This window comes from Eumetopias jubatus, unplaced genomic scaffold, assembly GCF_037043125.1.
Source record: "Eumetopias jubatus isolate StellerSeaLion01/CBP00866 unplaced genomic scaffold, mEumJub1_p1.0 scaffold_13, whole genome shotgun sequence".
Lineage (NCBI taxonomy): Eukaryota > Metazoa > Chordata > Mammalia > Carnivora > Otariidae > Eumetopias > Eumetopias jubatus.
Window position 1 is genome coordinate 731,939 of NW_028274819.1, and position 14,682 is coordinate 746,620.

The 14,682-nt window shown below is 59.4% G+C and overlaps 1 protein-coding gene across 1 annotated transcript in view; it reads left to right on the forward strand.

The window, feature by feature from the left end:
* MUC5AC (mucin 5AC, oligomeric mucus/gel-forming) overlaps nucleotides 1-3,169 on the forward strand; it is a 28,190-nt gene extending 25,021 nt beyond the window's left edge. Inside the window, exons 49-56 of the mRNA XM_088017974.1 lie at nucleotides 21-122; nucleotides 368-405; nucleotides 894-1,016; nucleotides 1,103-1,201; nucleotides 1,536-1,655; nucleotides 1,851-1,914; nucleotides 2,015-2,129; nucleotides 2,523-3,169. Coding sequence (XP_087874100.1) covers nucleotides 21-122; nucleotides 368-405; nucleotides 894-1,016; nucleotides 1,103-1,201; nucleotides 1,536-1,655; nucleotides 1,851-1,914; nucleotides 2,015-2,129; nucleotides 2,523-2,862 — 1,001 coding nt within the window. The 3' untranslated portion in view covers nucleotides 2,863-3,169. The remainder of the gene's footprint in view (nucleotides 1-20; nucleotides 123-367; nucleotides 406-893; nucleotides 1,017-1,102; nucleotides 1,202-1,535; nucleotides 1,656-1,850; nucleotides 1,915-2,014; nucleotides 2,130-2,522) is intronic.
* Nucleotides 3,170-14,682: the final 11,513 nt, after the last annotated feature.

Here is a 14,682-nt window from a genome sequence, read left to right on the forward strand (position 1 = left end):
CACCTTCCCGTCCACCGCAGCCTGTGACCCCAGCTACTGCCCCAAGCCCATGGCCTGTCCCGAGGGCTCCCGCCTGATCCTGACCTACGAGGAGGGGGCCTGCTGCCCGAGCCAGAACTGCAGTGAGTGTCGGCAACCTCCTCGTGGGCCGCCCCGGGCACTGCGGAGGGGGGCAGCCTCTCTCAGGGTCCTCTGTGGCTCGGGGTGACCCTGGACAAAGGTGCAGCTGGGGCACCACTGCTTGGTGCCCAGGGGCCAGCCCGCTCTCGTGATACGCGCGGTCTCTGCTGCTCTGGGGGCTGGGGGGGCCGGGGGGCGGCAGGGGGTGAGGGTGGGTCCGTGAGACTGAGCGTCCCCTCTCGGACAGGCTGGAGTGTCTGCAGTGTCAATGGCACCTTGTACCAGGTAAGAGTGACATGGAGGTCAGGACCCTGTGGCACCCAGGGAGCTGAGCCCTCCCTGTCCCCGCCCCTGCCAGCTTTGCCCCGATATGGGGCCTGCAGGCATGCCAGGCCCCCTGCCAGCCCGGGTGCATCTCCAGCAGCCATGAGCTCTCGGGGACCACAGCCCACAGCCCAGCGTAGCTGAGGCCAAGTTTGGCCCCCCGGCTTCACCACTCCTCAGCATCAGCCGGGTGGGCGAGGCCTGCATCCCTCGGCTCTCTCCTGAACGTGACGAGGGCCCCCAACCTCAGTTTTCCCCAGCTGGGCCGTCTCGAGCATGTGACCTCCCTGGGCACCCTGGTCACGGGGCGTAGGCTTCGGGCTCCCCACCCCCCTGCCAGGAGGCAGCACCTAGGGTCACCCAGAGGGCCCGGTCTGCCTAGCGGGGGCCAGGCCTGGAGGGGGACGTTCCGGAAGCTCAACGGCCCTGGCCGCCCCGACTCTCCCCAGCCCGGCTCCGTGGTCTCCTCCAGTCTGTGTGAAACATGCCGGTGCGAGGTGCCCGGCCGTCCCCTTTTGGACACGGCCGTGATCAGCTGTGAGACCCAGATTTGCGACACCCACTGCCCTGTGGTGAGTGCCTGCCGCTGCTGCCCCACCCTGCCGCCCTGGGCAGCCAGCGCTGGGGCTCAGGCTGCATTGGCCATGTCTCCCCGCAGGGCTTTGAGTACCGGGAGCAGAGCGGGCGGTGCTGCGGTGGGTGCGAGCCGCAGGCCTGCCTCCTCAACACCAGCGACAGCTCCACCCACCTCTTCTACGTGAGTCCTGGCTGTGGGCGGGCTCGGGGCCCCGGGGCCGCGGGTGAGTCCTGGCTGGGGCGAGGCCACCCCTCCCAGGAGCTCCGGGGGAGGCCGGGCCTCGGGGCCAGGTCCCACCCCTGCCTGGACGGAGCTGCTGTGAGGTGCCCGGTGGCAGCAGGGGTGAGGAGTGCTGAGCCGGCCGCGTCCTGGCGCACGGGGGGCCCCTGGGGAGTGATCATCGTGGGGCATGCGCCTGGCAGAGGCCAGGAGGGCTCTGGAAGCCCATGGGCCGGGAGGCGGACACACGGACCTCCCCTGCCCGCTCACCCTGCTGGCCGGCTCCTCCTTGCAGCCCGGCCAGTCCTGGTCAGACCCTGGGAACCCCTGTGTGACCCACAAGTGTGAGAAGCACCGGGACGGGCTTGTGGTGGTGACCAGGAAGAAGACGTGTCCCCCACTGAGCTGTCCTGCGGTGAGCTCCGGGAGTCCACAGCCCCGCCTGGCCCCCTGGGCACCCACGGGAGGCCACAGCAAGATTCGCCCGGGGCGGGGGTGGGGAGCCGAGGTCGGCTGGTGCAGTGGCCGCCGGGGCACCGCCCCCTCCTGTGCAACCCCGACTCCTGGGCCGGCTGCGCTGGCCCTCACGGCAGCCCTTTTGTCGGCACAGGACCAGGCCCGGCCGAGCGCAGATGGCTGTTGTGTGTCCTGTCCTCCACACGGATCCCAGAGCAGTGAGCGGGGGCGTCCGTGGGGGGTGGCCAACCCCCCCCGGGGGGGCCGGGGCTCCTGGCCAGTCCCGACCCTCCGCACGGCCTCCTGTGTCGCCCCCAGGCTCGACCTGCACCATGTTCCACGAGTCCCGGGTCATCAGGCAGCGAGGCTGCAGCTCCGCCCGACCTGTGCCCCTGGCCTACTGCCGGGGCAACTGTGGGGATAGCGCCTCCATGTATGTGAGCCCCTTCCTCAGCCCGGCCCGCTTGCGCGGGGCAGGGTCTACACTGGGTGCGGGACTCACCGGCGCAGGGGACGGAGAAGGGCGGGGGCTGGGGCAGCGGGGGCCGGCGGCCCGCGGACTGTCGGGCATCCGGCTGTTCGGTTTGGAGACCACAGACTCAACGGCCCCGTTGGTGGCATGCCTGGGGCTCAGCTGTGGCTCACTGGTGGCCTGGTCAGCTGTGGGAGTATTCACACTCCGCAAGGGGCGCATGGGTGCGTGCGCCTGTTACAGGCAGGCCGGAGCGCCTCGGAGAGCAGGTGGTCACGACACAGGGTGGGGCGCTGGGGGTCTGCCATGGCTACGGGCCACGTGGCGCCCGTGCTGAGCAGGCCCCGCCCGTAGGTACTCCCAGGAGGCCAACGCCATGCAGCACCGCTGCGAGTGCTGTCAGGGGCTGCGCGTCTCCCTGAGGAACGTGACCCTGCTCTGTGCGGACGGCTCCAGCCAGGCCTTCAGCTACCCCCACGTGGAAGAGTGTGGCTGCGTGGGGCAGCGCTGTGGCTCTCACGGCACCCCGGGCCACGTGGAGGGGTCGGGGTCCATGCAAAGCGACAAGGAGGAGAGCCAGGAGATGGAGCTTGCGGGCTGGAGGAGGGGAGCCAGGGCCACAGGCCCCCCCGGCAGACTGACCAGCACCCGTCCTCGGGGCTCGCGGCCCCCCCCGTCCGGGATACACCGATAAGACCGTCCTGTTCTCTACAGACTCGGCTCCGGGGGACCGAGACCAGGCTGGCCTGCCCGCCCGCCTCGTCCCTCCCCGGGGTCCAGCCGGCCCTTGGATGTGCGGTGGCCCCGACCAACCTGCAGCCCCGCTCAGGACCAGGCTGCGGTGGGCCAGGCTCCTCTGGCCGTGGGTCCAGCCTGTGTTCCCCGGACTTGAGCATCACGTAGGGGGTCTTATCAACGACGGTCACTTGGACTTGGTGCCTGGCTGTTTGGTCGGCCACCAGGAGGCACAGCCTCACCCTGCCAGCCCTGGGCCGCAGGAAGTGACCAACCGGATTCATAAATACACTTGGAGCATTTTGCAACGTGTGGACTCTGTGTGGTTTTTAAGCTTGTCCGTAGAACCCAGGAATGGGGTGGGGACAGCCTGGGTGCCAGAGGGCCCGCCCCACACCCTCAGCTGGCCCCCAGGACTGGGCAGCCAGGGAAGTCGGCCAGGGCACCTGCTGCCGCCAGCTGCTGGGGAACAGCACGTATCCATGCACAGAATAGAGGGAGGGAGGGAGTCCTGTATGGCTCTGCCTATCCACCCCGCTGGTCACACTGGGCACCAGTAGGCCTTGCGTGGTGCAGGAACCTTCTAGAAGAGGGCTCCGTCTTTTTCCCACAAAGCATCAGACCCCTCATCACATAAACGCCGGGTTGGGTGTGTGTGCATGTGCGCACTCGTGAGCACAAAGGCCCACTGCAGACCAAACCCTTGCCCCTCCCCTCATCCTCCCTGGGACCCCAACTCTGCCCTGAGAACCGCCACGTTCCTCAACCCCTTCCTTGGAGGCCCCAGGGGAGGCCCCAGACCACACCCCCAGCAACATGCTGGCCTCAGGCTGGACCAGCCCCACAGCAGCCCCGGGAGTATGGACAGGGCTCGCCTTGCTCCCAAGACCTGGCCAGAGCAGCCCTGCGTGGGGTGGGCACCACCCTTTATAGTTTCTGTAGTGCACCCACCTGGACGGTGTTGCCCTCACCCCTGGTCCAGTCCCTAGCCCTGCCCGCCCCAGCTGTCGCTGCAGCCACACGGCAAGGGGGACCAATCTTGGGGCTTGACCCCTCCTGTGAGTGACCAGCTGGTGCCGGAGGGGTTCCCTCGGGCTCAGGAGACCACCTGAGTTTGAGGTGGACGGCCACGGCCACACAGGGACAGGGAACAGGCCGCTGGCCCCACGGGACGCCCTCCTTGGGAGCCGCACATTCTCAGGCCTCTGGCTGCGGGAGCTGCTCTTCCACTGACCGCTTGACCCCACGGCTGTGGGCGGCACCCACGTCAGTGCCACTGACCCCCCTGAGCGGCTCGGGTGTCAGAGGGAGCCGCCTCTTCCTCGGGGTGCAGGGTGCAGTGACTAATCCCCTACCCCCCGGGGACAGCCCAACCCCCTGCCTGGATCTGGGGCTGGCGGCCGGAAGTAACTGGAGAGCGGGTCCCTGCCCGCCAGCCCCAGCCCCAGCAGCCCTGGCCAGATTATGCAAGTTGTTTCTGGAAAGAGCTACAAGCCGGGTGTGGCCACCAAGGCCCCCAGGAGGCTCTTCCCACAGGGGAGGCTGCCCAGGCTGCAGCCTGGGACCACCACCCCTCTTGGACTCCAGGAGGCTGTGGGGATGAGTTGTCATCTCTGGGGTGGGGATAAGTGACCAGAAGTGGCCCCTGTGGGCCTGGCTGTCCTGGGCAGCTTCAGACCCCACCTCCCGCAGCCTTGTCGGAGTCTGGCCCGGAGAGCCTTCCAGGGCTGGGTGGGATGCTGGTGGCTCTGACAGGGAAGGGCTGTTCTGCACTCATATGCTCGGAGAGTCCAGATGGGGAGGCAGCTTCTGCCCAAACCAGGGATGCCAAGTGCTCTCAGAGTTGGACACAGGATGCTGGGGAGCCTGTGATCATGTGGGTGGGTTGCAGCTGCCTCCAGAGCCAGAGCCCCAAAGGCCCCGGGGGCTGGCCTGGTCCTGGGTGCATGGGGACTACAACTCTGACCTCTTTGGCCACAGACCTGGGCCCTGGGTCCTGGGTTGGCTTCGTAGAGAGCCCAGGGGGCTTGGGTGATGGACACAGAGGCCTCTGGGGCGGCCACCTAAGCTTTGAGAGCAGAGACAAAAGAATGATGATTTGGGGGACAGAGTGAGGACTTCTGGGCTTGGGGCTGAGGCAGGAGGGCAGCTGGTGGGCACAGCTCCTGCTGGACGCTGGACACACGGCTGCTGCCCTCGGGGTGCCCCCTTCCAGATGGGCAAGGTAACGAGGGACACGGAGTGCCAGCAGTGGGCCGGCCCCTGGAAGACCTGGGTGCACCTCAGCCCAGTGACACACTCTGTGGGCAAGAAGCAACACACGAAGCGTGCACCTGCAAGAGAAAACCCAGCGGAATCAGCAGAAGCCCCCAGAAGCAACGACAGTCTGACTTGGTGGCCAGACCCATGACCCTCGGCCCCTCTGGAAACGTCCGTAGTGTCAGAACCGTGCTGTGAACTACTGCCCAGTGGGGGGTGGGGGTGGGGGCGGGGAATGGCCGCGCCTTGGACTGGGGACATGTAGACACAGAGCAGGACCGGAAGAAGGAGCCGAGAGGAGTGTGCGCCCGAGACGGCTGCCCCGCGTGGCGCCAGGCGGAGCCGCCGCGGTGAGGTCTGGGGAGGAAGTTGGCAAATGCATTGCGTCAGAGGCCCTCACACATCCGGTCTGCTGTGACAAAGCACAGGGGGGTCAGAGCCAGGGGTGCACGCTGGAGCACGGCAGCCCCCACTGGCCAGGGGCCTGCCGCCCTGAGGGAGACCCTCCTGCTCCCGGGCCTGGCTGAGCTGGGCAATGGTGGGGAGAGCACACGGATTACTCGGAGGAAGGCCGCAGGGCAGTAAGGCAGAAAAGGGCAAGAGGTTGAGATGGGGGGGTTCTGGGGCCTGTGGGTGGGGGCAGGGGCCCCAGGCTGTACAGGCTGTGGGTGCCTCCGAGGTGGGCCAAGAGAAAGGTGGCTGGGTGGTTGAGCGGGGCGCAAGGGTCAGCGAGGACCAGGGTGTAGTCCTGGGGGGCCTTAGTGAGGGGGCCCTGGGGGTCCGGGCAGAGGTGGTCCAGCCCTGCCTTGTCCTTCAGACGCCCACTGCTGGTTGAAGATGGACAGAGGGGGTGATGGAAGGAGCGGGAGACCAGCTGGGAGGCTGGGCTCAGGGCAGGTGGGGAGTGAGGAGGGGTCAGGGGTAAAGGTGGTAGGCCAGCCAATGGACAGCGGGCAGGAGGGGCTGGGAGGCCGGAGCTCCAGGGCCACGCTGGAGGTGATGGTGGGGAGGGGAGGGGAGGGTGGGTCTCCTCGCTGTACTCCCAGACTGAGGACCCTGGAGGGGAAGACGTCGACGTGGGGAGAGATCCCTTGGACGAGACTGAAAATACCAGCTGTGCCCAACAGCTTGGGAAAACACTTTGATGACCTGGGGTTCCTAAGCGCCCTGTTCTGGGCCCAGGACCCTGGGCTGCCCAGTGCCCGCCCCAGGGTCTCAGGGGCCTGAGCAGGGGTCGCCTGGTGGGGCTGGAAGCGGGGTTCCGGGAAGGGTGCTCAGTCCAGGTCGGATCTGAGGCCTCCCAACGAGGACCCGCCACTTCTCCAAGGCAAACAGCTTGGGTGGCCCCCCAGTGGGCTCGGGGGACACGTGCCTCACTTCCCACTCCATCAGTGCCCCTGCCAAGCCCGGGGCCACCTGTCCCTGTGTAAGCACCACAGCCCATCCCCCATGCAGTGACAGAGCAGGTCGGGTGCCCTCCAGGGAGGGGGGGAGGGGGGACCCAGCCCACTTCAGGGGCTCCGTCTGAGCAGGGGGACCCAGAAACTCCTGCCTTGGCCCCAGCCCCTCCTCCTCCCAGGGGAAGCAGCCCCAGGAGCACCCCAGCTGAGCACGGAGCCAGGACCCCTAAGCAGTAGCCCTGCCTTGCATCTTGGTTGGTCCCAAGTAGAGCCCAGGGGTGGGGGGCTCCTTCCTGCACTCCACCCCCACAGCCATTGGCCCTGGCCCCAGGAAGCTGCCTAACCTGATCTCAGCAGGAAGCCGGGGCCTGCGGCTCCTCCGTGGGGGGGGGGTTGGGGGGCACATTCCCTGATAGCCCCAGCCCAGACAAGGGTCCGGTTGTCCAGAGGCCTTGCTCTGTCCTCAACCGATGGCTCCTAAGCTTCCACGGGTCCGCGAGAGGACCAGTCAGTGCTAGCACTTTGTGGAAACCAACAAGAAGCTGAGCCCTGTGGAGAGCAGCCCTGGTGGGGGCCGTACCCCACGATGGGTCAGGATCTGCCCCGGAGCCCAGCACCTCATCTGCTGTAGTGGGAGCTTGCTTGGCTCATGAAGCCCACTGAGTTCTTGCGGGGACTCTACCTCCACGCCCATGGTCATCACAGACCACTGTCCCTGGGCAGTGTCCACACCTCCAACTCCGGCCATCGGGCAAACTGAGTCCCTGTTTCTGGAGAAACAGAGCTGCTCCTCCATCTGCATGTGGGTGTGCGTATCACACACGGTCCTGGCGTGATGTGCAGGTGTGGACACAGGTGGGGGGCACCAGAGCCCCAGGAACAGCAGGAGCCTCTCCTCCAGAGAGGCCGTTGCTGGGCAGAGGGGCCTGGCTCTGACCCTCACCCCCCCTACACCTCCCCCCACACACAAAGTCCAGCTCACCATGCATGCCCCCAGCAGCCTTTCCTGACCACCCAGACCTTGCTAGGCGCTGCCCCGCGAACCCCATGAGCTGGGTTAACAGTTCAGAGTTAAATTCACTGACCACTGACCTGGGGGCGGCTCTAGCCCCAGCCTATGGCTTCACGACCCGAGCCTGGGGATGTAATCTTGCGTCCCCACAGGAGCAGCATGGACACGCTCATGTCTAGTCTCTTAGCTCTGCATGCTCCACACCTACTTACTGAGCGCATTGGCCACGTCCCCGACTTTGGGATGCAGCCAGGGGCCCTGATAGAACACAAGTAAGAAGACATCCAGGCACCAGGGGTCCCCTGACAGCCTCCCCAAGAAAATGTAAGAGGGTGAAGTCGGCGGCTTCCAGAGATGATTGGCCGGGCCCCACAGAGGGACGGTGCTCTGCTGCTCAGCCTCCCCAACTGTGGGGCCTAAGCCAGGACATGGCTGGCATGCAGGATGCGGGTGTGTCCCCCCACCATCCCTTCTTCAGGTCACTGGTCACTGCTGGGGCCCTGGGACTGGTGGGGTGGGCCAGCGGGAGAGTTGGTGGGCGGGCCTGGGTGCGGATGCCCTGGTGCCCCGGCCACCGGCATTGACGCTTCTCTCTGCATGAAGTGGGGGAAGTGGGCCCCTCTGCCAATCTTGTGGGTGCTGAGTCAACATGGGGTTCCTGGAGGAAAGGGAGGGTCTGTTTGCCGGTTGACACTTGGTAATCTCTGCCTTCCACTAGGACGCTGCTGCCCCTCCTGCTGTTTGCTCTCCCTCTACTGTGTTAATCCTGAGCAAACCAGACTCAATGGCTTGCCTCTGACCTTCTCTTCTGTCCACACAGGTCCTGCCCATGCTGGGCCATGCCTGCCCCTTCAACCAGGCTCCCAGACTTCCCAAGACCATGCATGGGGGTGCTGCTTCTCCTGGAGATTCACCAGGGCTGGGGAGGGGGGAGGAGGAGGCACCTGGTGCACCTGCCTTAGGACCAGCCACAGGGCGGGGCCCCTGGAGGTGCAGGATCCCCTTGTGTGTGCACGTCTGCCGCTTCCTCGGGCTGGCTCTGCCCGTAAGATGGAGTGGCTGCCCGCCCCCTAGTTCCTCCTCCACTCCTGGCCTTGTCTTCTCCCCTCCACTGCTCGCCGCGTGCTGGCCTCCCTCAAGTCCATTCCCCAGATGGCAGCCAGAAGGGAGCTTTCTGGAGAACCTTTTATTGTGATGTGGTTTCAAGTTTATGGGTAAGTTGCTGAGATAGTATAAAGAGCTCCTGTCTGCCCTTTATTCAGATACACGGATGTTTGCATCTTGCTCCCTTCACTTTGCTGTTTGCTCTCATGTGTGTGCGTGCACCTGCCCGCCCTCTGTATCCACGTGTTCTTTTTCCGAGCCACGTGGGTTTAAGAGGTATGCCCCTTCACTCCAACATAGGTGGGTGTGTGCCTCCTAGAAACAGGACAGGTATCACGCTCAGTGGAGTCAGGAGTGACACACAGCACCCTCTAAACCACAGTCCTCAGTCATCCTGATCCGATCTTGATTGTCATAGCCACACATTCTCCCAGACCAGGATCTGATCCAGGACCCCATGTCCCATGAGCACCATCCCTCTTCTCCTTTAGTCTGGGATCTGTCCTCAGCCTTTTACTGTGTTCCTTGACCATGACATTTTCAAGGGGTGCAGGCTGGTTAGGTTGTGCAGCACACTCAAATCTGGGTCTGTGTGCAGCTTCCTCACCTTAGGCGGGAAGAATACCACAGAGCAAACGTGTGCTTCTCTGTACTTCGCACCTGGAGGCACCCAACGTCTACTGGACCCATTGCCAGGATGGATGTCCACCTGCATCACTCAGGGTGTGTCTGGCAGGTTGCTCCACTGGAAACTAACCATCTCCCCCTCAGAACCAAGAAGGGTCTGATGGGAGATGTTTGGGGCCTGCAGGTGCCTCGCCCCTCAGGCTGTCACCATGACCGATGCCTTTCTAGTCCCGTCCACTCTTCTTGGTTGGCATTCTTCTGCAGGAAGAGCTCTCTCTTCTTTCCCATTTACTTATTTTTAATTTATTCATTTATATCAGAACAAGCTCATGAACTTCTGTTTTCAGTACAAATCTTTTTAAAAATATAAACCAATCAGGAAACTAGTGGAGCAGGTAGCTCTAAGTGTTTGTCCACCACAGAAACACTGAAAAAAACAAGGACAAGTGGTCTGAGCCAACTTTGTGGGAGCTCTATACACAGTCAAAGTTCACAGAAACCAAACTAATGTCCAAGCAAGAAAAGGCCGTCTTCAAAATGGTCAGAAATTCCTGTGGCAGTTTTTTCTCATCCTTGCCCCCACCCCAACCCCAGTGCAGTGATGGCTTTGTCCTTGGATTGGCAGCCTGGTCCCCATTCCTCCCCCCAAACCAGAAGGAGCAGAGAATATCATGTCTGCAGGTTGCTGTGCTCGTCTGCTCTAAGCTGTGTGGTGGGTGGGTACCCGGAGGGCTGACACAAGGTGCTCACCTCTGTTTTGCTTTACCTTGGCACTCAGGTGGCTGAAGCAGCAGGCACCACTCTCACAAGTTGCTAGGTGACTACAGACCCACAGACTCCTGGAGCAAGCAACCACAGGTGGGGACACACAGTATTTCCCCTTCAGCCTGCATGGGTTGAGGTAGGGCTTTTGGGAAATTAGGACATCTGAAAGCAGGTACGTGCACATGGGGATTTGGAAAGCCACGACCATGCTCAGGCAAGATCCCCAGGCTCAGAGCAAGCCTACCCGAGTGCTGTGGACCGTCCCAGCACAGAGGCAGGCTGCAAGACGGGAGAGCTCTGGAGAGTCAAGGAAACTCTGCCAGAGCATTAGCTGGACATGAGCTAAAGGAGCAGAGACTTCAGTGGTCATACCAGGTGATCCCTGAAGTGATCAACATCGTTTGGAAAACTCTCAAAACAAAGGGACACTTCAGCCTTTGACAACAACAAAAGGAAGGAGGAAAAGAAAAGAAAAGAAAAGAACAAAACAGCAAACACCAGAGAAGGGTGAGAATCTAACTTCCAGAGCTACCATATTATCATAGCCAAATCCCCAATTTTCAACAAAAATCAAGGGGCTCACAAAGAAAGAAGAAAGCATGGCTATTAAAGGGAACAAAATAAACTGACAGACATCATCCCCAAGGAAGTCCAGGTGTCAGAATTACTAGACAAGGACTTTGCAACAACTGGGTTAGGTGTGTCCCGAGGGCCAGAGCAAAGCCCAGATGGGACCAAAGGCAATCAGAACATCGATGCACGCACAAAACGAGAATGTCAACAAACAGATAAAAACGAGTATGAAAAAAACCAAACAGGAATTCTAGAGCTGAAATGCACTACAACCGAAGCAGGAAATTTGCTCAGAGACAGGAATGAGGGGATGTGAGCAGGTAGGACACCATCACGTGGGCTGACACAGGCATGACCAGGGTCCCGGAAGAGAAGAGAAAGGGGCAGAGGTGTTGTTTGAAGAAATCAAAGTGAAAACTTCCAAGAAGCTCAAGAAACTCCAAGTAGGATAAACTCAGAGAGATCGACACCGACCCTGTATAATCAGACTGCTGGCAGACATCGCAGGGATCCTGAAGGCACCTTGAGACAGGCGGCTCGTCACCTGCAATGACACTGTTAGCTGACTTGGCGGCGGAGCTCTCGGAAGACAGAAGGCCGTGGACGGTAGAGCTTGACGTCCTCAAAGAAGCCACGGTCAGCCATGGATTCGGTATCTGGCAGAACTGTCGTTCAAAAACGAGGGAGCAATTAAGCCATTTCCAGGTAAACAAATGCTGGGGGAGTGCTTCAGGACAAGCCCTCTTCTACAAGGGGTACTGAAAGGAGCCCCTCAGGCTGAAAGGAAGGACACCAGACGGTCAGTCAAAGCTGTATGTGGAAGGAAAGGTCTGCCATCAAGCTAAGCATGTGGGCAAATATAGAAATCAACATTGCTGTAATTTCTGTTTGTCACTCCACTCTTAATTTCGTATGGGATTTAAAACACAGATGCACAAAAACAACCATAAATCTGTGTTGTGCCCCCCAAAGCAGGTGTGATCTGTCACAACAACACAAGGAGGGTGGGGCCACACAGGGGCATGAACAGCAGGAGCTCAGCCAGCACCAAGTCCGAGTAGACTGTGACCCCACGGCCAGCACACAGAGAGGGTCTGCACAACAGACACAAAAGGAAATGAGAAGAGAATAAGAATTCATCACTACAGAACTAACCAAGCACATGGAGAACAAAAAGCCAGAAGACACACGAAAGACAAACAGTAACCAGGTGGAGGCCAGTCCGTCCTTATCAGTCATTCCTGCAAATGTACAGACATTGGCGGGATTGATTCAAAAAACACAACCCAACTCCACACCGTCTGCAAGACACTCGTGTTAGAACTAAGGTTACAAAGCGAAAGCTTAGAAAAATATATTCCAGGCAAATAGTAACCAAAAGAGAGGCAGGGTGGCCACATCAATACCACATAAAGTAGACCTTCAATTCCAAACAATTAGGAGAGAGAGAGAAGGATATTCTGTATCGATAAAAAGTCAATTCCACAAGAACATACTGCAATTATAAAGTCACACACCCCACGCCACACAGATGCAACAATATGACATGCAAAGGACATCGTGGAGGGGAGAGGCTACAGTCCCATGTGCTCAGTGATGGGCAGGACAACCCGACCAGGCTAATAAGGAAACGGAGGACTTGCACATGCCATAAACCTGTCATACCTGCAGACAAACAGAACACCCTCAACAGTAGAAGACCCGAGAATGTGCACATGGAACATTCTCCGGGATAAACTATGTGTTATGCTCCAAAACAGGTTTTAATACGTTTTAAAATGTCAAAATCATACGAAGCATTTTTCCTGACTACAAAGGGATGAAGCTGCAGATCAATAGTAGAAGGAGAAGCATGGCGGCGCCTGGGTGTCGCTGTGGGTTGAGCGTCCAACTCTTGGTTCCAGCTGAGGTCATGATCTCTGGGTCCTGGGATCGAGCCCCGCGTTGGGGTTCCACGCTCCGCGGGGAGTCTGTTTGAGATTCTCTGTCTCTCTCCCTTTGCTCCACCCCCTGCTCCCACTCTCTAAAGTAAATAAATAAATCTTAAAAAAAATAAAAGAAAAAGCGTGACATTCACAGATATGTGAAAATTAAAGAACACGGTATTTTTTAAAAAGATTCTGTTTATTTATTTGAGCGAGTAAGTGAGAGAGGGAACACAAACAGGGGGGAAAGAGACAGAGGGAGAAGCAGACTTCCCACTGAGCAGGGAGCCCGATGTGGGACTTGATCCCAGGACCCTGATCATGACCTGAGCCGAAGGCAGATGCTTCACCAACTGAGCCACCCAGGCGTCCCTCAACAACACAGTCTTAACCAACAACAGGTGAAGAAGAGATTAGGGAATACTTAAAGATCAGTGAAAACAGTGAAACACGACATGCCAAAGCCTAGAAGGCTCAGCAAGGGGAATGCTGAGGGGAGATGCTTGGCTGTGAGCACCAACATGAGGAAGGGGTGCACATCGGCAGCCACACGGCACTCCCCAAGGCAGCAGCGAGAGAAGCGAGGACTGAACCCGGAGCTCCGGGGAGGAAGGCGCTCGTGACCGTCAGAGCAGGGATAAAGAAAACAGGGCAGAAAGCTGCAGAGAGAACGAGCAAATCCGAAAGTTGTGTCTCTGCAAAGACGAACAGAACTGACAGGCCGCGGCAACAAGAGGAAAGACTCAGCGCCCAAGTTGAAAACAGAAGGGATGTTGCTACTGATCAGAAATAAATGTGATCTTAAAGAGTCCCGCGAACAATTTTATCAGGTTTGATAAACTGGAAGAGATCAATGAACCAGACAGATGTGCCGCTAGCGTGGAGGGGGATTGGCAGTCACAGCCCTCCCCACAAAGAAAATCTCGGGACAAGAAGGCCTCACGGGTGCGGTCTACCGCATGTTTAGAGAAGAACCAGCACTGAAACTTCCCAAAGTCCTCCAAAACACCGCAGAGGACGGACCTGCTCCTGCCTGGCTCTGTGAGGCCAGCGATCCCCCGACACCGGAGCCGCACATAAGACCCATATCTGCCATGAACACGGGTGCGGCAGTCCTCAACAAAATACCAGCAAACCAACTCAGAAGCTCATGAGAAAATTATACACCACGACCAAGTGGGTCGTACTCCTAGAGCGCGGGAACAGCTCCGCACACACGAATCAAACAGTCACCCCATTAATAGACTGGGGGGGCACATGGCCGTCTCAATGGAGGCAGAAATAGAATCTGCCAGAATTCAACACCCTTTCATGATAAAAACAGCCAACCAGCTAGGATTAGAAGGACACTCCGTCATAGTAAAAGTGACATATGACAAGCCCACTCCTGATGTTGTCCCCGGCGGTGAAAGATGAGAGCTTTTCCTCTTATTCCTCTAAGATGGGGAATAAGACAATGACACCCACTCTCAACACTCCTATTCAGCAGAGTGCTGGAAATTCAGGCCAAAGCAATCAGGCAAGTAAAAGAAATACAAGGTACCACGGCCTGGGTTGGAAAGGATGTCACAGATGACATGGTCTTAGGTGTAGAAAACTCTAAATACTGTTTAGAGTGTTTAGAGTTTAGTCTTAGGTTTAGAAAACTCTAAGCTTCCTGTGGTCTGAATATGATCTCCCCAAATCCATATGTTGAAGTCCTCACCACAAGAGGTGATGGGGGCTCTGGGAGGTCACTGGGTCATGAGGGTGGGGCCCGCACAGATGGGGTCAGTGCCATCGGGAAAGAGCCCCTGCAGAGGCCCCTGACCCCTTGTCGGTTTTGCAAGAAGTTGGCAGTCTGCGCCCCAGGGGAGAGTGTTCTTCACCGGAGCCCTGCCCTTGGTGCCCTTCTGGTGGGAATGTAAAATGCTGCCCCTATTGTGGAATTCCCTAGAAAGTTAAGCACAGAATTAGGATGTGATTCAGCAAGTCCACTCCTGGGTCCATCCCCAAAGAAACTGCAAGCAGGGACTCGGGCAGATACTTGCACTCCCGTGTTCACGGCAGCCAACGGCTGGAAACAACCCCGCGTCCATCAACAGGTGACACGGGAAACAAGATCTGGTGTAGTC